This window comes from Tenrec ecaudatus, chromosome 5, assembly GCF_050624435.1.
Source record: "Tenrec ecaudatus isolate mTenEca1 chromosome 5, mTenEca1.hap1, whole genome shotgun sequence".
NCBI classification, from domain to species: domain Eukaryota; kingdom Metazoa; phylum Chordata; class Mammalia; order Afrosoricida; family Tenrecidae; genus Tenrec; species Tenrec ecaudatus.
In genome coordinates this window covers 115,188,642-115,213,546 of record NC_134534.1, presented here as the reverse complement: position 1 = coordinate 115,213,546, position 24,905 = coordinate 115,188,642, and the positions used below count along the sequence as shown (strand labels likewise).

Below are 24,905 nucleotides of genomic sequence, written 5' to 3'. Positions count from 1 at the left end.
ACAAATAATTTAATTTAAAAAAATATTTTGTTACCTACTAATGGTGAAGTCCTCAGCCTGGTAATTATAAAAATAAATGCTGTTAATGAGATAGAAATATAAAAAAAGGAGCGATGCCAAAATTGAGTAAGAAAAAGTAGAGGCTCTGAAATGTTGGAAAAGGAAATAACATTTAGTAAATGGAATAAGTAACAAAAATACCACCTCTTTTTTTAAAGGCCAAGCATAATTCCTTTGGAATCTCAACTGGGTATGTTTACCCTTTAAAAAATAATTAGTGTTTTTGTTATTTATTCCATAGAAGTCATGGAAATCTCTTTAATTCATTTTGAAGCTAGTATAATATTGATACCAATACTTAATAAAGGTAACTCAAAAGAAAAAGACTTAGCTTTATTTAAGAAAAATTCTGAATGAGATAGTAGCTAATTTAAACCCTTATAATTAGACAAATTGCATTTTCTTGGAACGCAAAAATAATTCACATTATAAAATCTAGAACATAATTCACTGCACATGTTATTCTATTAGTACGTGCCAAAAGGCATTTAATACAATGATTAAAAGTATAGTAAAAAATTACAGTGGAAACTACTCATGGTTCCAAATGACTAAAAGCAAACCAACAGCTATTGAGTTGATTCCAACCCACAGTCAGCCTATGCAACAGAGTAAAATTGCTCTGGAGGGTCTTTAAGGCTGCAGTCTTAATGGAAGTACACTCTTATCTCATGCAGGTACTGGTGGGTTCAAATCGCTGACCATTTGGTTAACAGTTGAGTGCTTCGACCAGTGTGTCATGAGGACCAGGGCAATAATAATCAATCTACAAAAATGGGTTATTGTAAGACATTAGAAAAACTTGATGTGCACATCTCGCTGGTGCCTGCACTTGTATGTTTGTTGTATGAGCCCCCAATGAAATGATTTTAAAAATACTTGAAGCAATGCTTAGCACATAGATATCGCACAATATTAGCAACTATTGTTTACTGTTAAGCATGATAAATTTGACTTGAAAATTTTAAAAAAGATCCAGCATTGAATGGCAGAGTTTTAATTTATTTTTTAATTAAAAAATGTTTTTTTCTTGATCTCTTCCTTGTTGTTGACTCTTATTCCCTAGTTGTGCCCCTGTCTGTGGCGCTGCCTTCTCTGCACCCCTTCCCCCCTGCCCTTATCCCACTATGTCTCCCTGGGACCGTTGGTCCTGCTGCGTTTTCTTCAGTCTTGCTTCCCACACTTACCTTACATAAGTAGGCAAACTAACTATGACATAGACCAAACAAAAAGAAAACAAAATATTTAAAGAAATTAAGGAGAGAAATGAGAAAAAAGAAGAAAAGATTAACAGGAAAAAAAAGGAGGAAAATATACATAATTCCCGGTCTGTTCGCTGACCTTCATGACTACCTCCCCACTGGTTATTGGGGTTCTCCCCCTCCCAACCTGAAATCCATTTGGGGGGTTCTTCAGGGGCTTCATAACTTTGCTTTGCTTCCATTACTGATCTGTTTGTTCCCTTCTTGGTTTGCCTCACTGGGAGGTTCAGACTACACTACTTCCCTGCCGTGTGACCCCAGATTTGTCTTCTGCTGCAGTCTGCCCCACTAAGGGGATAGATAACATGGCAGGAGCTGTGGTCAGCCCCACGGTCCCCTCTGTGTCCAAGCCATGCCCCACAGGGACGTTGTCCTCTGGGCTTGGTGTGCCAGCATAAGGTCCAAGACCGGTTGTCCCTTTCTCTTCCTTCCTGGTCTGCTTCTGTGTGGGCATGGCATGCTGGCCCTTCTACCCAACCTTCAGGTTTAGTGATATTCTCTGTCACCCATATTTCTAGGGACGGGGTCAGATTGGTTCTTTTGGGGGACAGCCCCGTAGCCATCTCTTTTCATGCGTTCCTCCACATGGCCACGTTTCCCTCATAGTTTGGTGCACGTGGTGGGGTCTACATGCCTACTCCCAATTCTGTAGAGACAAAACCAATACTCTCCCCCTACTGGGTTAGTGCTCTGCACCCCCATGTCATCATCTCCCTTTTGGGCCCCCGTTTTCTGCCTCCCACCATTCCACTTCTTTGTGTTGGAACTACCTGTACCTCTGTGGGTTTAATCTAACCTCTTCCTGATTCCCTGTACCTCTGTCTGAATATTGTGATATATAGGTGGGTTCTCTTCTATACCTACTGTGCTGATTACATTTACATCAGGGAACTCATGGAGTACTTCTTTTGCGATTGGCTTACCTCGCTTAGCATAATTTCCTCCAACTCTTCCCATGAAACGACATGTTTCATGTGATCATCAGTACTTTTTAAGTGATGCACAGTGCTCCTTTGTGTGTACATGCCAGAGTTTACTGATCCACTCGTCTACTGGTGGGAATATAGGTTGTTTCCATCTCTTTGTGATTGGGAATTGTTGCCTAGACGACTGGTTGTGGTTTCTTTCTTACCTCTTCTGGATATATTCCCAGAAGAGGTATAGCTGGGTCATAAGGTAGTTCAATTTCCACTTTATTTAAATATCACCAAATCGCTTTCCATAAAGGCTGTACATACCTACAAGACCACCAGCAGTGGAGCAGAGTCCCTATCTCGCCACATACTCTCCAGCATTTGTTGCTCTCTGATTTTTCTGATTTGTGCTAACCTCAAGGATGTTAGATGGTATCTCATGGTTGTTTTGATTTGCATCTCTCTAATAGCTAGTGATCGAGAGCATTTTCTCATATGTTTATTGGCCATATGGTCTCCTCCTGAGTGAAACTTCTGTTCAGTTCTTTTGCCCACTTCTTCAAGGAGTTAACTGTTTTCCTGTTTTTGTAGGCAAGGAGGGTATTTAGATTTTAGTAATAAGCCCTTTGTGTGTCATTGCTAAAAATCCTCTCCCAATCTGTGAGTTGCCTTTTTACCCTCTTGAAGTCTTTTGACACACACAGGTATTTTAGCCTTAGTAAAAATCCCACTTGTCGATTTCCAGTTCACCTGTGTGTGTACCCTTTCCTATTTCAGTCAGCCTTTGTATTCCCTGGGACATGGTTCTTAGGTTTTTCCCAATTCCTTCACTAATGGTCCTGATGGTTTGGAGGTTTACTTTCTAGGCATGATCCACCTTGAGTTGTTTCTTGTGAATGGGGTGAGGCAGACATCTCGTTTCATTTTTCTACATGTGGAAACCCATTGTTTCTAGCACCACATTGTTTCCAGCACCACTTTTCCACCTACCACTTCATGTCTTAGGGGCCCTTGTCGAAGATCAGTTGTATATATGCTGATGGTTTTATTTCTGGGTTTTTGTTCTTTTCCGTTGGTCTGTGTATCTGTCATTATGCTAGTACAGGCTGTTTTGACCACTGTGGCTGTGTAGTAGGTGTGAAAGTCAGGTAAAGTGAGCCCTCTGACTTTGTCCTTCTTGAGGAGTTCTCTGCTAATTCGGGCTTCTTCCATCTCTATGAAATTTGGGGTCAGTTTTTTCAATTCTTTGAAGAAGGTTCTTGGTATTTGAATTGGTATAGCATTAAACTTATCAAGTGCCTTGGGAAGGATTGACATCTTTACTATATTCAATTTTCCAATCCGTGAGCATGAGATATTGTACTTGTGGAGGTCTTTCTTGGTTTTCTGTAGTAGGGTCTTTTAATTTTTCCTTGTTTAGGTCTTTTGTGGTTTTGGTCAAATCAATCCCTAGATCAGCGGTTCTCAACCTGTGGGTCGTGACCCCTTTGGGGGTCTAACGACCCTTTCACAGGGGTCACCCAAGACCATCGGAAAACACTTACTTCCAATGGTCTTAGGAACCAAGATACCACTTCTCTATCTGTCTCCAGGTGGGTCCACCCACCGGCAGGTATGCCCCAGTGTGAAGACTGTTATTCATGCTACATGATAAAATTTCATTTATATTTTTGAAGTTTTTAATCGTTTTATTGGGCTCATACAACTCATCACAATCCATACATACATACATCAATTGTGTAAAGCACATGTGTACATTTATTACCCTAATCATTCTCAAAGCATTTGCTCTCCACGTAAGCCCCTGGCATCAGATCCTCATGTTTTCCCCCTCCCTCCCCGCTCCTCTCTCCCTCATGAACCTTTGATAATTTATAAATTATTATTTTGTCATATCTTTCCCTGTCCGATGTCTCCCTTCCCCCACTTTTCTGTTGTCCGTTCCCCAGGAAAGAGGTCATATGTAGATCATTGTAATCGGTAACCCCTTTCCAACCCACAATTTAATTTATTTTTAATTAGAGGTAAATATTTCACAATGTATAATTATATATTTTTGTGATGTACTTTATGTTCAATTTGAAACAATGAAAATACATCCTGCATATCAGATATTTACATTAAAATTCATAACAGTAGCAAAATTACAGTTATGAAGTTGCAATGAAAACAATTTTATCGTTGGTGGTCACCACAACATGAGGAACTGTATTAAAGGTTCACGGCATTAGGAAGGTGAGAACCACTGCCCTTGATATTTTAATTTGTTCTTGGTTATGGTGAAGGGTACTGCCTTCTTGATCTTTTCTTCCAACATATATAGCAAACCAATTTTGTTTGTTTGACTTTTGTTTGTTGATCTTGTATCCTGCCACTCTTCCATATTTCTCTATTTCTATCAGTACTCCACTTGTGAAACTTTTGGGATGTTCAGTGTACAGAAACATGTCTGCAAATTGTGATAACTTTACCTCCTCCTTTTCCAGTTGGAGACCTCTAATGCCCTTCCGCTGCTTTATGTTGTTAGCTGGGACCTCCAGTAAAATATTAAATAGAAGTGGGAACTAGGTACGTCCATGTCTGGTCCCCTTTTTTAGTGTGATTGAGTTTGTCTTTTCTTCATTGACTATGATGTTGGCTGTCAACTTTTCATAGATAGCTTGTTTTAATTTGACCTTCCATTCCTATCTTCTTGAGTGTCTTAATTAGGAATGGTTGTTGGGATGTTGTCAAATGCTCTTTCTGCATCTTTTCAGTCTTATCATGTGATTCATATACTTTTTATCAATGTGGTATATAATGATGGATTTTCGGATGTTGAACCATACCTGCATCCCTGGGATGTATCCTACCTGATCATGGTGGATGATATGTTTTATATACTTTTGTATTTGATTGGCTAATACTTTGTTAAGGATTTTTGCATTTATGTTTATTAGAGATATGAGTCTGTAGTTCTCTATTTCTGTGGGATCCTTGCCTTGTTGGGGTATCAAAGTTTTACTGTCTTCGTAAAATAAGTTTGGGTGATTGCTATCGTTTTCTGTGCTCTGGAATACTTTGTGGAGGATTGATGTCAGCTTTTCACAGAATGTTTGGTGAATTTTCCTGTGAAGCCATCCAGTCTAGGGGCTTTTTTGTTGGCAGATTCTTGATAAACCTATCTACTTTTAAAATGGATTTGTTCAGGTTCTTGATCTCCATCTGGGATACTCTAGGGAGGGATTGTTTTTCCACTTATTTGTCCACATCTTCCGCATTGTTGAAGTCATTAGAGTAGACTTCCATAGTACTTTGTGATTGTCCTTTTAATCTCATTGGGGTGTGATGTGATTCTCCCTGTTTCATTCCTCATCCTGGCTGTTATTGTTGCTCTTTCCCTTCTTTGATTGGATTTGCCAGCGGTCTGTTAATTTTGTTGATCCTTTTAAAACACCAGCTTTTTGCTGAATTAATATTTTGCATCATCCTTTTGTCTTCCCACTGGTTCAACTTTACTCTGATTTTTATTATATCTTTTCTTTTGCTATTGGAGAAGTTCTGTTGACTGTGGTCTAGCTTCTGGTGGTTTTGTGAGAATGTATCGGTCATATGTCTCCCTTTTTCATATATGCACTTAAGCTATCAAGCTACCTCTGATAACTGCTTTCGCTGTATCCCATAAGTTTTGGTACGTTGTAATTCATTTTCATTAGATTCTAGAAACTTTGTTAACTCCTTTCTAATCTGGGCCAGTACCCACTCAAGTCTCAGGAATTCATTATTCGTTTAACAAATGTTTGCCCCTGTTTTTCTGATCATTCTTTTATTGATGTCCAGTTGTATGGCGTGGTGATCTGAGAAGCACATCTGGGTCATCTCTGTTTGCTTGAATTTACTCAGGCTCAACTTGTGTCCCAGCATGTGGTCTCTTTTCAAGAATGAGCCTTGCGTGATTGAAAAGAATGTGATTTTTTTTGCATTTGGATGCATAGCTCTACATATGTCTATCAGATCCAGTTGCCTAATTGTAATGTTTAGCACTATCGTCTCTTTGCTGAGCTTCCTTCCCAGCGATCTATCTTTCTCTGAAAGTGGTATATTTAAGTCACCCACTATAATTGGTGAATCTGTGATGTCATTTTTCATATTTTGAATAGTTTGAAAACTTTCGTGGGTCTCTCATTAGATGCATATATATTTATTGTGCTCACCAGCTCCTGGTTAACTGATTCATTGAGGATTATATAGTGCCCTTCATTATCTCTTTTTATAGTTTGAACCTTGAGGTCAATTTTTCTGAGATAAGGATTTGACTCCTGCTGTTTTTAAGTTGCCATTTGTCTGATATATTATCCACTGGCCTTTTATTCTTAGTTTATTTTTATCTGTGAGCTTAAGATATGTCTCTTGAAGGAAACAGATTGATGGACTATGTTTTCCAAGCTAGTCAGCAAATCTTTTTATTTTAGTGTAGTAATTGAGACTGTCTACATTTAGAGTTGGTGTCACAATCTGTGGATTCATTGCTATCATCTCATGCCTTTTGTGTTGGCTGCTTTCTTATCTCCCTTCATTTCATTATGCTGTGTCTTTGTGGGGGGCTTCTTTATTGCCTTCTTTTCCAACTGAGGGAAATCTTGGTTATCTGGGTATTGTTGGTGTTATCTTGATGTTATCTTGCTGATTGTTATTGGCTCATTGGTCTCTGGCTGGAGTTGTGTTATATGGTATGCTCCTGCTTGTTTGGTTGATGTTCTAGATGTAGTGAGTTGGCAAGGATCTTCCGCAGGGTTGGGTGTCTTATGGCGTATTCTTTGACTTTTTCTTTATTCCGGAAGACCGTATCTCTCCGTCTAACTTAATAGATTGTTTGGCAGGGTAGAGGATTCTTGGGGAGGCGTTTTTTCTTTAAGCTTTTGGAAGATTACTCCACTCTCCTCCTCTTCATGGTTTCTGTTGATAGGTCTGAGCACATTCTTACCTGAGAGCTATTGTATGTGACTCTCTTCCTTTCTCTTGCTGCTCTTAGAATTTTCTCTTTTTCCTCAAAGTTAGTTTAACTATTATATGCCTGGTGAGTTCTTGGAGTTTAGTCTAATTGATCTCATTGCTGTTTCCTGTATGAATGAATGCTTTTCCTTCATTAAGGTGGGAAAGATTACTTCCAGGAATTCCCTCGTCAGTTTGGCTGTTGACTTCTTTCCTGTTTCTTGTTCCTTTTCATAACATCTCTCATTGATCTCAGGTTTTTCCCTGCCTCTTTTATTATTTTATTTGACTGTCTTTCTCGTTTGCTGAGATCTGCCTGATTGTCTTTGAGATCACGGATACGATTCTCAGCCTCCTCTAGTCTGTTCGTGAGATCTATCATCTTGGGTGTAGCTTGTTACTTCATCAATTAGCTCCTATATTTCCCTTTGGTACATAGACTTCTTCCAGTCTACCGTGGACTTCATCTCCTCTCTAATTCCATCCTTATCCTGCATAGCTTCTCTCATCCCCTGTATTACTCCCCGTAGCTTTCTGAAAATTACTTTTTGTGGCATATCCATGTCTGATTCTTCTATGAGCGTTGTTAGCCCTGATGTTGTGATTTGTCTTTCTTGCTTTCTTGTTGGGAGTGATATGGTATGCTGTTGTTTACGTAACGATTTTGTAGAGCTGCGCACCATATTTTTGGGAGACCAAGGGGTCCTGAGCTGTTTATCTCTGTGACTGGCAACTGTGTTTTTAAGGCTGCCTGTGGCCTACGGTGCTGGTGGGTCAGACTGCTGTTTAGGCAGGTACTTTGGCGATTAACTTGTCAACCGTGATGGCGGGACTCAGACTTCAGTGGTGCTGGTGGTTGTATGTATGCCCCTGGACAGAATTGGTCAGGGCTGTCAGGGCCTGATTTTCAGCCCTTATTATTATTATTGTATTAGTTATAGGCCCCTAATAGAGGATAATGGTGGGGGAGGTCTCACTGTCAATGGCAGAATTTTTAAAAGAAATTATGAATAATCTAGATGTATATTCTTACCATTATATTCAGCATTTATGTTGAGGTATTATTTCTTTAATATAAATAAGAATAGAAAATTAAATACCTAATATAAATACCAGAATAGGAAAGAAATTACCATATATACTCCAATATAAGCTGGCCCAAGTATTAGCTGAGGTACCTAATAATTACCTGGGAAACCAGAAAAACTGATAGACTCGAGTATAAGCCTAGGTGGAAAATGCAGGATGTGAATTAACACAGAGACCAAAGGGGAGAGACGGAGCGCAGCCACAGACACATCCTTACCAGTTCAGCTTCCTGCGTAAGTGAATCTATGGGTGCTTCTGCGAATTGCAGCCATCCACGTCATAGGATGTGAGTAAACAAACATTCAAAGCCCTTCAGTATCAGGGCTTTGAATGAACAGCGGAGGAATGGTAATCACCCTCAAGATGTTACACTTCTCTGGGATACCACTGACCTGTCTATAAGCCAAACCCCAGATTTTCAGCACATTTTTGTGCTGAATAACTCGGCTTATCTGATGGTGCCGGCTATCAACAGAGATAGTGTCTGGGGTCTTAAAGGCTTGAAGGTGAACAAGCGGCCATCTAGCTCAGAAGCAAAAAAGCCCACATGGAAGAAGCACACCGGCCAGTGCGATCACGAGGTGCGAAGGGACCAGGTATAAGGCATCATGCAAAAAAAAAAAAAAAAGATATCAGTGTGTGTATGTATGTGTATATGTATATAAGTATATGTATATATGTATATATATACCATATTAAATGAAGGGGGAAGTGTAGGGTGGAGACCCAAGGCCCAAGTGTCGGCCAATGGAGATCCCCTCATAGAGGGGTTTAGGAGAGGAGATGGGTTAATTAGGGTGCGAGGTAGTACTGATGAAGAACACAGCTTTCCCCCAGATCCTGGATGCTTCCTCCCCCCAACTACCATGATCCGAATTCTACCTTGCAGGGCTGGATAGGACAGAAGCTGTACACTGGTACATATGAGGGCTGGAGGTACAGGGAATCCAGGGTGGATGATACCTTCAGGACCAAGGGTGTGAGGGACGATGCTGGGAGAGTGGAGGGTGAGTGGGTTGGAAAGGGGGAACTGATTACAAGGATCCACATGTGACCTCTTCCCTGGGAGAGGGACAGCAGAGAAGGGGGGAAGGGAGACTCCGGATAGGGCAAGATATGACAAAATAACGATGTATAAATTACCAAGGGCACATGAGGGAGGGGGGAAAGGGGAGGGAGGGGGAAAAAAAAGAGGACCTGATGCAAGGGGCTTAAGTGGAGAGCAAATGCCTTGAGAATGATTGGGGCAGGGAATGTATGGATGTGCTTTATACAATTGATGTATGTATATGTATGGATTGTGATAAGAGTTGTATGAGTCCCTAATAAAGTGTAAAAAAAGAAAAGAGGAGAAAAAAATGATTAGGGCAAAGACTGTACAGATGTGCTTTATACAATTGATGTATGTATATGTATGAACCGTGATAAGAATTGTATGAGCCCCAATAAATTGTTAAAAATAAAAAAAGAAATTCAGGTAGTATAGATTCAAAAAAAAAAAGAAAAGATCATCCTCCCAAGGGGGAGGAACAACAGAAATGTGGGTGTAAGATATGAAAATAATAATAATTTATAATTTTCCAAGGGTTCATGAGGATGGAACAGTAGAGGAGGAAGGGGGGAAAAGAGGAGCTGATACTAATGGTATAAGTAGAAAAATGTTTTGCAAATAATGATGGCAACATATGTACAAATGTGATTGATACAATTGATGTTATAAGAGCTATAAGAGTCCCCAATAAATTATTTATATACAAAAAAACTCGGCTTATACACAAGTATATACTGTAGTTTAAATAATAGTGTAGTTGTTGATGGCTATTAAGTCTATTCAGAACCCTTGTGATTTTATGGATAACAGAATAAAATGTTACCTTATCCTGCACCATCTTTGTCATCTTTGATATGGTTGAGCCAATTGTAACAATTGTTTCAATCGATCTTATTGAGAGCTTCCCTCATTTTTGCTGAGTCTCTACCAAGCATGATGCCTTTTCATAACATTGACCTTTAATTATAATCTATCCAAAGAAAGTTGGAAGTATTGCCTTCCTTGCTTCTAAGGAACACTCAGTTTTATTTTGCATACATTATTAGAATTACAAATGATTATGTATTTACAAAACCTAAGAGAATACTAAAAACATACAAAATCTGTGAGTATATTGGATAAGAATACAAAATAAATGTAAAAAATGAATATTTCATCATTATTACAATAACCAGCTAGAAATCTTGAAAACGTTTTTAGAAAGTTAAACAGTCAAGGATAAACTCAACAAAATGGTTTTCTTTTTAAATGAAGGAAAGTAAATTTTATCTTTTAATACAAATAACGTTAAACACACTAGATTTCAATTAAAATATCAACCTACCTCAAATGATCTACAGAATCAACACAATTTCTATGAAAATTGCAACAGCTTTTCTTGCACAAATGGAAAAACTTATATTTAAATTCATATTAGAATAGGAAGGGGTCCTGGATAGGCAAATCAGTCATGAAAAAGAAGTATGAAGACTCATGTTGTCTGATTTCAAGACATGTCAAATCATGTGATACTGGCAAAAGGATAAGGCCAGTGAAATAGAAAGAAAGCTATTTGACTCTTGAAATAAAAATGCCAAGTCCATTCAATGGGAATGAGTATTCTCCTCAGATGGTGCTGAAATAGCTTCACACAATTTGTGAATTGCACTTCCTATAAGGAATAATATTCGTCTTTATTAATATTACCTCACAGAGTGCATATTATCAAATTATGAAGCTCTGTAGGGCAGCTTTAAACAATATTCTGAGACTCTTCTTTTGCAACCTCTTTCGTGTTGGCTTCTTTTTCCCTAGCTTCAACATATTTTCATCTTCCTTTCTATGTCCTCCATCTTTCTCTTCTTTTTTTCCATCTTCCTCTTCCTTATTTTTCCACATTCTCTTTTATATTCTCCATCTTCATCCTACTTTTTATCTTTTTCTTTGTCTTCTTTTTCATCTTTCCATTTCCCAACTCTGTCCTCTTTTCCATCTTCTTTCTTCCAAATTCTTCCTCTTTTCAGTTTTCTGCTTTCTCGTTTCCATCTTTGTGTCCATTTGTATCTCCTTTCCCTTTTGTATCTTCTTTTTCATCTGCTCTTATCTTTGCTTAGGTCTTCCTCTTCTTTCTCTTTTTACTTTTCACCTTCCATTCCTTCTGTTGTCACTGTTTCTTTTTTCCTTCCTCCTCCTCACTTTTTTTCATTTATTTCCTCCATTTCTTTTTCAGTAGGTAGTTCCTCTATAATTTTGGCTTCTCCATTTTCAATATATTGAGTGTTGTGTTTTGCGTCAACAACTTCTTGTTTGGTTTCAGCTCTTGCTTTGGTACTTGTGTTTGTATTTTTTCTGATCATATCACCTTTTGCCTTCATTCTCCTTGAAGTGGCCATTCTTTTTGGCTGTATCTCAAAATTAATGGGCACAGGAATATCAGACAGTCTAGCTGATCTTCTCTTTGGCTCCTGCTTTATTTCACCTGGATGGGCTGCCTTTCTTTTAGGCATAGTTGTAGTTCTTTAAAGGAAATTTTATTAGCAATAAAGCTGATATCAGTCATTGGACCGCTCAGAAAGCACGTGAGTTTTCACTGACGGACTGTACACTCCTTTGGGGATGTGGGGGGAAGGTGACCGTGTGGGGGTAGGGGCCAGAATAAGGAAGTTTTTAATCTTTTAGTTTAAATCTTCTCTTTACCCCTTTGCTAGTTTCAAATCTTTAGCTTTTATTACTTTGTTGCTGACATTTGCTCTAAAGGCAATTCCAACTGATAATTGAAATTTTAAATGAAAGTGTATTACTATTTGACTTAGGAGATATTTATGAAATTTTTGCGATTTAAAAAACACATACTGTGAAATGTGTTTTAGTTTGTTTTCCTGAAAGCTTGGTCTTTTCACAAATATAAGATAGACTTTTTTTAAACTCAATTCTGAAAAGAATTTTCTCTCTTGTGTCTATTTCAAAGGTATGCAACCACTCATGTATTCTGTGCAAGAGGCATTAAACTCTAGACCATGGTGGATTCGTGTGGGTACTGACATTTGTTACTATAAGTAAGTATTCTGAGAATAGCTTATATATGAGATATTAACTTCACTACTATTTCATTGCAGGAAATGGTGGAATGATTATTTCCTGTTTTGATTTGTGGGATTATGTAGTATTTTAATAAGGACTAATTTGAATTTTCTGGAAGTGTATACAATGGAAATAAAATGTGTTTTTTCTTTGATACACACTCTAAATCTTCGCTGGCTACCCTATTTCCCCGAAAATAAGACAGTGTCTTTTCTTTTTTTGTCCTATGAAATTTTTTTTCCTCTCTTTTTTCTTTTATTAGGGGCTCATACAACTCTAATCACAATCCATTGTGTAAAGCACATTTGTACATTCATTGCCCTCATCATTCTCAAAACATTTGCTCTCCACTTAAGCCCCTGGCATCAGCTCCTCATTTTTTTCTCCTCCCTCGTTGGTCCTCCCTCCCCCATGAACCCTTGATAATTTATAAATTATTATTTTGTAATATCTTGCCCAAGACAGTGTCTTATATTAATTTTTACTCCCAAAGATGCACTAGGTCTTATTTTTAGGGGGTGTCTTATTTTTCATGAAGAATATGGTACACATTTATTGTTTATTTTTTTATTAAAAGAGATCTCACATTTCCTGTCTGCTCCAGCTGCACTGCGGCCAACAGTGAGCTGCGCTGCAGCGCCCTCCACTATGGTCCAGAGTAACGGTAGATTTGCGGGGTTTTACTTTCTGGGAGGTCTTATTTTTGGAGGGATGCCTTATATTTCAGCGAGAGGCTAAACTCTAAGTAGGTCTTATTTTCGGGGAATGTCTTACTTTTGGGGAAACAGGGTATATATATAATTAACTTTTATGACTTTGTTGCTATTCGTTTCTCTTGAGTGAGTTCCTACTCATGATGACGCCATGTGTACAATATAGAACTGCTCCAATGAGTTTTCAAGGCCACGTGATGCTCACACGTCTGCTAAATTTGCTTTTGGTAGCTTTAACTGCCAATGTTTCAGCTTGTAGGTAAGAGTTTAGCCCACTTGTACCATCCAGGGACTCTCTTTTCAGCTTCGAAACTTTTAAAATGTAACTGATTAAAACTGTAAAAGAGAAATTCTTAGAAAAATTCAGTACCATTATTTTAGTTCTATGATATCAAGTGCAATTTTTTGTTTAATATTCAGACAGGAATACTTACCTCCTTTCAATTACCAAGTATTTTTAATCGTTTTATTAGGGGCTCATACAACTCTTATCATAATCCATACATACATCAATTTTGTCAAGCACATTTGTACATATGTTGCCATCATCATTCTCAAAACTGTTGCTTTCTACTTGAGCCCTTGGAATCAGCTCCTCATTTTTACCCTCCCCTCCTTCCCCCATGAACCCTTGATAGTTTATAAATTATTATTTTGTCATATCTTACACCATCTAATGTCTCCCTTCACCCACTTCTCTGCTGTCCATCCCCCAGGCAGGAGGTTATATGTACACCTTGCAATCTGTTCCCCCTTTATCCCTCACCTTCCCTCCACCCTTCCGGTATCGCTACTCTCACCACTGGCCCTCGGGTTTATCTGGCCTGGATTCCCTGTATTTCCAGTTCCTATTTGTGCCAATGAACATCCTCCAGTCCAGCTGGACTTGTAAGGTAGATTTGGGATCATGATAGTGAGGGGGAGGAAGCATTCAAGAACTAGAGGAAAATTGAATATTTTGTGATTGCTACACTGCACGCTAACTGGCTCGTCTCCTCCCCACTCCCCTTTTGCAAGGGGATTTCCAATTTCCCACATATGGGCCCTGGGTCCCCACTCTGCACTCCCCCTCATTCACAGTGCTATGACTTTTTTTTTTTGGTCTTCGCTGCCTGATACCTGATCCATTCGACACCTTGTGATCTCACAGGCTGGTTTGCTTCTTCCATGTGGACTTTGTTGTTTCTCAGTTACATGGCCCCTTGTTTATCTTCCAGCCTATGGGGCCCCAGGTTCTATATCTTTTGACAGCCAGGCACCGTCAGCTTTCTTCACCACATTTGCTTATGCACCCACCTTGACTTCAGCGATCATTTTGGGGTAGGCTGGTGTGCTTCTTCCATGTGGGCTTTGTTGTTTCTTAGCTAGGTGGCTGCCTGTTTATCTTCATGCCTTTAACACCCCAGATGCTACATCTTTTGATAGTTGGGCACCATCAGCTTTCTTTACCACTTTTGCTTTTGCACCCACTTTGTCCTCAGTGATCGAATTGGGACAGGCTGGTGTGCTTCTTCCATGTGTGGTTTGTTGTTTCTCAGCTAGATGGCTGCTTGTTTATCTTCAGGACTTTAAGACTTCAGATGCTATATCTTTTAGTTGCTGGGCACCATCAGTTTCTTCATCACATTTGCTTGTGCACCCATTGTCTTCAGTGATCATTCCAGGAAAGTGAGCATCTCAGACTGCTGAATTCTTAGAACAAAGTGTTCTTGTCTTGAGGGGGTACTTGAGCAAGGGCCAATTGTATATCTGTTTTCTTAATAATAAACCTATAAATATGTGCACATAGATCTATTACCCCATCATCATATATAAATATATTTACATCTGTATATGCATGTATTTAAATTTCCATTACTACCCTCTGCCTCCTAGTTCTTTCCTCTATTACTTTGTACTTTCCTCTCGTCCCACTAACATGTTCAGCTTTCTTTGGGTTTTAGGAATTCCTCTCAGTTAAATTGCCCTTGATCCAGCCCCCTTCTCTCTGGGTTTTTTACATCCACTTCTTTTCCCTCTCTCCCCTTCTCCCATGTCCCCCAGGAACTGTCATCCCATTGTTCTCTCTTCTGGCTTGTTTATCCCGCCTATCCCTTCCATGTAGACATGCTATGTACTATCACAAGACTGAGTACAATGAAGCAATAATAGGAAGTAAAACAATAGCTACAACAACACAGGAAAACCATGTAAATAGTTTTGAGTCTATTTGTTGTGCTTCACAAGTCCTTTCCAGTTGAGTCTGATGGGGTGCCATTCCCTGGCTCCCCGTGTATCCCTGGGGACTTCATTGCTCTGCTCCCCCGCTGCTCTCCTGCATGTCTATGCCCTTTCACCACATCTATCCCTGGGAACTTCATTGCTCTGCTTACCCCTCTGGTCTGCTGTATGCCCCCAGAGGCTGGCTTCGGAGTAGTGAGCTCAGGGTGGGCACAATTTCAGCTGTGTGTCTCTAGTGTTGTCCCCAATGGTGCTATGGGTCAATGAAGAATACTGTGTCCTGTGGTGAGACCGACCCTGTGATCATCTCTGTGCATTGCTCTTCTGAGCAGGAACATTGTCCTCAGAACTTGGTGAGCCAGAATGTGCTTCACTCTTTTTTTAAAAATTTTTTCCCCCTCTCCCCGCTCATTGACTTCTGTGTGCTCTAATCAGACAACTCCCTCTTCTTGAGTTGTGGCTCCAGTGCTGTCCTACAAAGGGAATTATTCTTGGGGGGAGGGTGGTGCTGTCCACTATGTTGGTAATGGGGCTGGTCCCTCAGGCCTCTCTATCAGTTCCCTGCTTCATGTCAGTGTATTGCGTTCTTGTCTTGGAGCTCCGGGTTGATGTCTGGTCCCTCTTTCCCTGTGGAGACACAATCAACACCCTTTCCCTGTGTGGGTTAGTGCCCTGTTCTGCTACGTTGTAGCATTTTATCCAGTTTAACTTTGATGCCAAATGGATGGTCTATACATAAATTAAAAACAAATGTTAATGAACATTTTCAACTCCACTTCTAATTAAATTGGGATTATTTTATACCTTGCCTCACATTTTTTTCCTCTTATTTCTGTATGCAGTACGTTTCCAGATAGCATTTGCTTGGTATCGTTGTTTCTGCTCTATTATTAATCTTAGTCCCTACATTTTTATACAATACACTTTGATTTTTGAAGGTATATTTAACTAGCATAAAAGTCCCTTTTAATAAGGCCATCATTGTAAGGCAACTGAGATAGCTAAAATTAAATTGTTTTAATAATTTATGACAAGGGCTTTTGAAAAACCATGGTCATAAGCATTGCTACTTCCAGGAGAATAAAATTTTCCTTTGAATTTATCTCAGTAAAGTTCCCCCTTAATTTTATCAGCAAAGTGAGAAGTAAATAAATTAGGAATAGAAATATAAGGTAACTTGTAATCTTTCTGAATCTGAATAAATTTCATATTTCTCTTAATCGGTGGATAATAAAAAAAAATACACTGCTTCTTTTACTTATGTTTGTTGTTGCTAGGTGCTTTTTAGTCAGTTTGGATTCATAATAGCCCTGTGTACAACAGGTGACACAGTTGCCCTGTCCTGTGGAAAAATACACAAGAAACAAGAATTAAGTTATACCTGTCAGCCATTCTGTGCTGAACTTTAAAAAATGTTGTAATTATAGTTGTTGATGGTTAGCCTATATTTGTCACACTAACCCTTTACCTTAAAAGAAAAGACATATAGCCTAGAAGCTTCCAACTTATTCCACCCATCCTCTCGAAAAACACCATCTTTTACATTATACTACTTTCTTTTTTCTTATTTTTTCAATAATATAAGGGAGTGTTTATATCCTAATTTTAAGTGAAAAAATAGTAAATCTTCTAAATTTTAATGGTAGATAACAAACATAAATATTTGAGGCATACATAATTGTGTTGACTTAATTGGTGTCTTCTTTACCACTCTGATCTCTAAGATCCTTTGTAATGGCTATGCAGAACTCACAGACAAAATTCATGATTAGTGGGTTTATGAAGGAAGTTCACAAGTTGTAATGCCAGTGAGAAATGCTCGGATGGTTGTTTACCAGGCCATGATACAAAGTTTCAGGTCGACAAGTAAATACCCAAAGTCACATACCACTCTGCTCTAAGTCTCAACTGGATGGCATCCAGTTCAAGCGCCAAGGGTCAGCAAACCCAGCTCCTGGAGGCATCCCACACCAGTAAGCATCAGCCCAAAGACACTTAGCTACACTTGTCTGAGTCAGCAAATCCATTTTGCCAGCTAAGTGTCCAGAGGAACCTCACTTCACAAGCCAGCATCCCGCACAAAAGCACTCAGATTAACTTGCTCTGTGAGTTGGGAAGCCCATCATGCTGTCTTCTGGCTCTGCTCCTGCTCCTCTGATGGCATAGCTATAATCTGGATCCAGAAGGCTCATTGGAAGAGCACGTGGGCTGTTTGTGTTATTTAGATCTTCTGTATCTTTGTGGAGTTTTTCCAGTTATTCTGTTCTTCATTGAATGTGATTTGTTAAAGTCTAACATCTCCTTCTCTTGTGGAATTACCTGTATCTTTTAAATTCTGTTGGTTTGTTTTATGTATTTTAGTGCTCTTCCATTGTGTTCATATAGATTATGGTCATTCCTTATTGGATCTACACTTTAATTATAATATAATGCCCTTTCTTTTTCTTTATTTGTGATTTTGCTCTAGAGTGTATTTTATTAGAAATTAAAATAGCCACTTAGGCTAATTTTAGTTGCCATTTGCTTGTTTGTTTTGTCTTTTAGCTTACTTTAATTTTATTGTCAAAGTGAGCTTCTTGTAGGTAACATGCTGTTGGATCATGTAGTTCATTTAATCTATTTGCATTCAATGAAATTATTGGTAGGCATGAATTTTCAGAGACCATCTTTGGAAAAGGTAATCATACTTGGTAGAGGGTCATTGAGAAGGGGGAATGCTCTCAACGAGATGATGCATTGGCTGTAACAGTGGGTTCCAACATAACAACAATTTCGAGGATGGGTCAGGACTGGGCAGTGCTTCATTCTGTGGCAGGTAGGGTCATTATGAGTTAGAACTAACTTGATGGCACCAAACAGTAAGTTAACAACAATATGAATATACTGCTGTGTGTGTATGTGTGTTGTTTTCGCTGTTTCTTTGTTTCTTTTCTTTGCTGAGTTCTTTTTGCTCATGAATTTTCTTTTGTTGCTGTTGATTTTGTGTTGACCAAATCTTTATAATTTTCCTCTTTATTGTTTTTGTGAGAAGGTTTATTAATATTTCTTCTGAGTACCCCATTTTTCAAGTTTTTAAACTTGTTTCTCCTAACATTGGACTGACTTGGGTGGCAAGGTCAACCCTGAGTGATGCTCCAGCCGAGTATTTGAAAGTTGCTAAGGGTATGACTGTGGGACTGGCATCGCGGAAGAAAATGCCTCCCTGGCTTTGGTGCTATTGTACTTGGTGTAATGTCTGATAAACTCCCATTTTTTCTACCCCCTTTCATATTCATTGTAAGAACACTTTATTTCTCAGTTTCCAAGTCTTAATCTCATGATATTGGAGTGATGCTTGGCTAGGATTTGGCAGAAGTATTTGCACTACTACATGTGATCTTTTAAAATTTAAAAATATTTTGACTATATTTCCCAGTGTTCCGATAAAATAAAAATCTTTAGTTAGCAAATGCCTTTCCTTTTTCCTATGTAAAATAAATGGTTTACTGTGACAGGTGGTTGCTCTACTCTATGGAAGGAGAGAGAGCCAAGCTTTCTGTTTGCTTAAGTTTAATTTTTCTCTTCGATGCTTCCACATCTGGAATCAGCGTTCAGTTCAGTTCCGTAAATGTTTATGACTTTCGGGGTAATAGCTTTGCTTTATATTATGGTTACTTTTCTGAAACCTCCTGCCCAGGTAATCTACAATTGTCCTTGTTTCATCATTTTTCATGTTAGTTATTGCCTCTGAGGCTTGTTTTTCTCATCTGCAACAGGGGAAAAATTACCCTCTACTAACATATGAGATAAAATATGTTTTGCTGCTTTATCACTTGAAAAGAGTCATTCTATTTGATTAGATATTAAACTCTTGAGGGCTGAGGGTTCACTGAGACAAATTCTTGAAATTATTTTGCACTTTCCTCAGTTCTTAGCACTTTATCTTAAGAAAAATCCACACATTTACAAAAACAGTAAGATAATGAGACACCTTGTATTTATCACCACTTCTACAATTAGTTTTACTTTCTGGTAGTTAAAGTTATAAGTTCAACCCCACTTTCATTCTAAATTTTTAGATGGGTCTATTTTACCCATACATAATTATGTTTCTTTTTAAGGAAATTTAGCCACACTATCATTTTAGCAAATAAGATAATTCCTTAATATGATGAGATATCTAGGCAGTTTTCAAACCTCATCTGTTGTCTCATAGATGCTTTTTATTGTTGAGTCTTCCCCTGTAGAAGGTAACCAGTCTGGACGTTACATTTTATTTTGCTTGTTATTCCTCCTTAGTTTGTTTTCATGTACAGGTTTCCATTTTCTTTTTGTGTCTTCTCCATTATTTGTTTAAGAAGTTTGGTCGATTGTGAAGATTTTTCACACTTTGGGTTTGCTGGTTGAGCCCCTGTGCTGTTAACTGTTTTTCTCTCTCTCTTATTTTCTATAAACTTGTAATTAGATCTAGAAGTTTGATCAACTTCAGATTTGATATTTGGCAGGAATGTTTTCTTTTTGGTGCTATGAAATTCAGAACTATCATATCACAATGTGGGATTCATATGTTAATACTTTTTTCATAATATTGATTAATGTATTTAGCTATTTTCATGAGACCCATCTGTTATAAAGATGCCCCACAGACTTTCACTCAGTGGTTATAATTGCTAATTACCGTTGTCTAGATCCAGTAATTTGTTGAATATTCAAAGTGGGATTCTAAAAATTGACACATAGATTATTTACTTCATTTAACTAGTAAACTCAGAAGTGAACAATAATGTTGTTGACTGATATCACTTAATTGCTTTATTAATACCAAATCTATGTTTCAGAGGTTCTTAGTGTTAAAGTTTTTATGGACCATGGCTATTCTTTTTCCCTGAAGGCCTTTTTAAATAAAAATAGCAAGAAAAATCCGAATTTTGTGTGGATGAACTAAATACCTTACATTCTTCTGTTGTAGAAACCACTTCTCACGAAGTTCAGTTGCTGCTGGAGGACAAAAAGGAAAATCTTACTATACAATTACATTCACTGTCAGTTTTCCACATAAAGATGATGTTTGCTACTTTGCTTATCACTATCCATACACGTATTCCACTTTGCAGGTAGGTGAGAACACGTGTACGTGAATGATGACAAGTTTGTCTTCTGATTATGTCAGATAATTAAAGAAATATTAATTTCAATTAAATATGTTAATAAGAAAAAGCTTCATAGTGAAGTTTTTATAAAGTACTACATATTTTTTGGAAACATTGAATGGAATTAAATGGAAAGGTGATCCTTTATTTAATAGTAAGTAAGTCTAAAGAAATCTGACATGAATTTTACTTTTCATCCCTTTTTGTAGACATTTTCAGCTAAGAGTCTATTATTTACTTATTTTTAACTGTGATTCTCAGTTATTTAACCAAATGTTATGAATGTTAACAGAAAATCAGAGAAATTGTGGGTGCACTTAAAATTTTTCTAGTGGAAATTCTCTTCTAATGGTTGTGTTATAGAATTGTAGAACTAGGTTTATGTAGAGTATGAAGTTTAAAACTTGATCTCTGGAATTTTTGCAATGAATAAAATATTTGCTTTGTTAAAAACACTAACTATTGGCTAATTCAAATAATTAAGTCATCAATCATGATAGATTTATTGTTAACATAGAGTATCTTCACTGTTCCGATTGTCAAAACCATGAGAATGTAGGCACTTTACCGGGGAAGGGATCATAGCACCTTTTTTGATTGGAAGCTGTAATTGTTCTTTGCTGTGCTTACTTTCTAAGTATATTTGATTTCTCTTACTTCTTTTTAGCCCTACCAGCACTACCTTATTCAGCAGCCCTTGTTTCCCAGCTTCTACTAGCTTCTTTCAAACTGGGGTCCAAGGATTCACATTTACCCAATTGCCTTTTCTTTAGTCCAATTCCTCTGCTGTAGCCAGTGAGGTCAATTCTCTAACCCTTTGCATTAAATATAAAACTTCATGATTCATTTAGACATTTCTTGATAGTTTATCAGTGTCCATTTACTACTGTCATCTACATACAGTTTGAATTGCATAATTTAATACTTATCTTTAATGGAATTTAAAATAATCTCATCCTAAATTAATCCTCCAAAGCATAATATTTTAATTCATAGTAAAACACAGACCTATGTAAGAAGAAATGTTATCTATGTTATCATTTAATTTTCTTAATCATCAGAAGCATGCATTGGTGAAGATTGTCTACCAGTCCTCCTTTCTGCTGCAGGGTTTCTGTTTCTCTTTGGTGTTCCTTTTTGCTTTGCTATAGTGAACTCTTTTCCAGTTCTCTGTCATGCCTTCTGTATTTTCTTCTGTATTTTCTTCCTGTATTTTCTTCCTGTATTTTCTTCCTGTATTTTCTGCCTGTATTTTCTTCCTGTATTTTCTTCCTGCATACTTTGTCTATGTGTCTCACACTTGTCTCTCTCCTCTTGTCCTTTGAATCACAGTTCAAACCTCATTTTTTCCTGAAGGACTTTTCTTAGTTCCCAGAGTTAGGCAGGCTTCCCTTTTGTCTAATCTTTGCCATGTTCTACAGTTTCTGGCTAATGGTGACCTCACAGTAACTAGTGATTATTAAAATCAAACAGATAAATATTTGGAAACCACCTAAATATCATAAAATCAGAGATTGGATAATTTATTTTTGGTCCAACTTGAAAAGAAAAGCACCAAAAGTTGTTTTTTCTTTGAAAAGGCACTTGGTGTTTTAAAATAGCCATAATTCAATTTTGTATCATATTTGTACCATATTAATATCATGTTCTTATGTGTCATTCATAATTATGAATATGTGTGCATATGTTTGTGTATATATTAAGTATTAAAGGCAGAATATTAAAAACACCAAAGTACAATCTCAGTTTTGTTAAAACTACATTATATCTGTTGATTGTAACCTAGATGATATGTAAACGTCTAATTTTTTTATTTTCTGTTTTCTAGATATTGTATAGTGAACCTGTATTAAATCTTGAAATCAGGAAAGATTTTATTAAAATTTTATGTTACATAATTTTTTCAATTTTAGATAGCTGTTGCAGGTCTGCAGTCACTTATTCACAGACCCCAAAGTCTTTGAAAGCCAAAGGCTTTTTAATAGCTCATTTTGCAGCAGCGCCTAAATAAGCTTATTTCAGAATATTGGTTGCCTTAGGCTTTGCCAAAGCATCCCTTCAGATGCTTGCTGCAGCAGCAGCAGTGATACCAGGGTTCTGCCCCTGCCCCTGGCGATGGTGTCGCACAGTTAATGGCATGTGCACCTCAGTACTTTTCTCAGATTTCTCAGGCACTGGCATTTGAAGTACATCTGATCCTGGAGGTTTTAAGATAAGGAATAATGAATCTTACTCATTTTTAGCTATGTGGAGATCTGCATGCATTATTTCTGAATCTCAGATCAGGGATTCTTTAAATGATTATGTACTTCGCTTTTCAATTTTTATCAAGATGCATCTTCAAAAACTGGAGTCAGCACACAATCCTCAGCAAATCTATTTTCGAAAAGATGTTTTGTGTGAAACCCTGTCTGGAAACAGCTGTCCCTTGGTGACTATAACAGCAATGCCAGAGTCAAACTATTTTGAACATATCTATCAATTCAGTAAGTCTGCCTTCTTCCCTCTCAATACCATATTCTCAGGATTTCTTCTAATATATATTTGTAATAGAAATGATGCCAGCACTAGTAGGCATCAGAGGACTTGATTTCTAGACCTGGTCAAATTAATGTGCATCTGTGGACTTCAGTTTCCTTATTTTAAAAGTGAGGGAGTAAGGTTAGATAATTTCTAAGATTCTGTTTTGTACTAATATTCTTATACTTAGAAATCTGACTCTAACTATAGTACAGTGTTGGTTTTAGAGCTCAGAGAGTACCATCAATTTTTAAAATTGAGAAGTAATATTACTTATTTCCAAATAAGACATTTCAAAACCAAGCAAACATTTGGTATTTATATTGAATAGCTACTTGTTTTTCCTTGCCATTTGTATTTTATAAATTGTTGAAAAGGTACAGCTATGGTAGCAAAAATAAGAAATCTGTTCTCATTTTGATGAAACTGTAAAGAAAAATATTTTTAAGGAAGAGAAAGAACATTATATGTATGAAAATAAGAGGAGGTGAGCCAAGCAATTATTTGTAGACATATATGTCTAAACATATAGCAAAAAATATTTTTCTCTGTAAACCTCTGAAAAAAATACACCACCACTCCACTCTCTAGTTAGTACAGTGCCTATAAGATAGGGGTAAGATTATATTTTTCTTCATTATCCCATGAGTTAATGAAAAATTCTCCAACTACTTGTTCTTGATGAATCCAAAATTATATGAAAGGACTAAATTTACATTTTAGGAAATTGGGGAAAAGTGAATGACATAATCAAATGCTGTCTATTGTATTCTGTGTGTATTATGAACTCTTTTAGCTTATTGCTTTCACGTTAGTTTCCTCCATGGGACCTAGTGCAATGCTCATGTATAGAAGGTGCACTTTGAGGTCTGTTGTGAATTGACATCAGAATTCACCATTGAGTAGAACCATTGCTAAAGCTTCCCAGAAAGATATACAAACTTCAGTGATTGTTCATTTTAATTTGAAATTTTATGTGTACTTTAGGAAATCGCCCTTACATTTTCTTATCTGCTCGGGTACATCCTGGAGAAACTAATGCAAGTTGGGTTATGAAAGGAACATTGGAGTATCTCATGAGTAATAGCCCGACTGCTCAGAGCTTACGTGAATCCTATATTTTTAAAATTGTCCCGATGCTAAATCCAGATGGTGTCATCAATGGAAAGTAAGTTAAGAAATAGTTCATTGAAATGTTATAAAGTATTTGGCTATCGTATATAAATTTGTTGAAATACTACTATCCAAGTTAGCTGGGAAAACTAACTCTTGGGATTTTCTAGGACAGGGATTATTTATTTGGTGGGGGATCCACCTAAGATGTTTCAAAATGAAAAAAAATATTTTGTATCCTGGTAGTAGGATATTTGGGAGAATTCTGTATTCATGGAAATATGATTGTGTGCAATGTATATGTGCCTTGTTCATTGCTTTAAGGAAACTACAGTGTCAGAATATTAAAATGTTTTTAACATATACTGCCACAGTTCTTTTAAAAGAAAAATTTGTTAGTCGCACGATCTTAAATTGTTCTATTAAGGTACAGCCTCTCAGGATTGATTTCCACTAAAGTGGAATGTTAGCTGTGTCTGTTAATCTCTTGCTGGTATTAGGAGATGTAGTTTCTGACAAAGAAATTCCTTAAGCCAAACTGTTGATAGTGGTGCAGTTGAATTGATTGGGACTCATTGCAACCTATGTGAAAAAGTGAAACTGCCCCATAGAGTTTTCTTGGCTTTAATCTCTACAGAAGGGGGACCCTGCTAGTGCAGTGGTTAAGCATTTGGTTGCTAACAAAAAGTGGCCAATTTGAACCTACCAGCTGTTCTATGGGACAAAGATGTAGAAATATGCTCTTTTAAAAGATACAGTTTTGGAAACTATGAGATAGTTCAACTGTGCCCTATCAGATCAAC

At 37.5% G+C, this 24,905-nt stretch overlaps 1 protein-coding gene and 1 pseudogene across 6 annotated transcripts in view; one reads left to right on the top strand and one right to left on the bottom strand.

Moving 5' to 3' along the window:
* Positions 1-24,905, top strand: part of AGTPBP1 (ATP/GTP binding carboxypeptidase 1) — a 214,653-nt gene that overhangs the window by 116,292 nt on the left and 73,456 nt on the right. For all 6 annotated transcript variants that reach the window (XM_075549853.1, XM_075549854.1, XM_075549852.1 and 3 more), the window contains exons 18-21: positions 12,295-12,382; positions 20,289-20,433; positions 22,802-22,955; positions 23,977-24,157. In XM_075549853.1, the coding sequence (XP_075405968.1) occupies positions 12,295-12,382; positions 20,289-20,433; positions 22,802-22,955; positions 23,977-24,157 (568 nt within the window). The remainder of the gene's footprint in view (positions 1-12,294; positions 12,383-20,288; positions 20,434-22,801; positions 22,956-23,976; positions 24,158-24,905) is intronic.
* On the bottom strand, positions 11,252-11,833 carry LOC142448508 (high mobility group nucleosome-binding domain-containing protein 5-like; annotated as a pseudogene).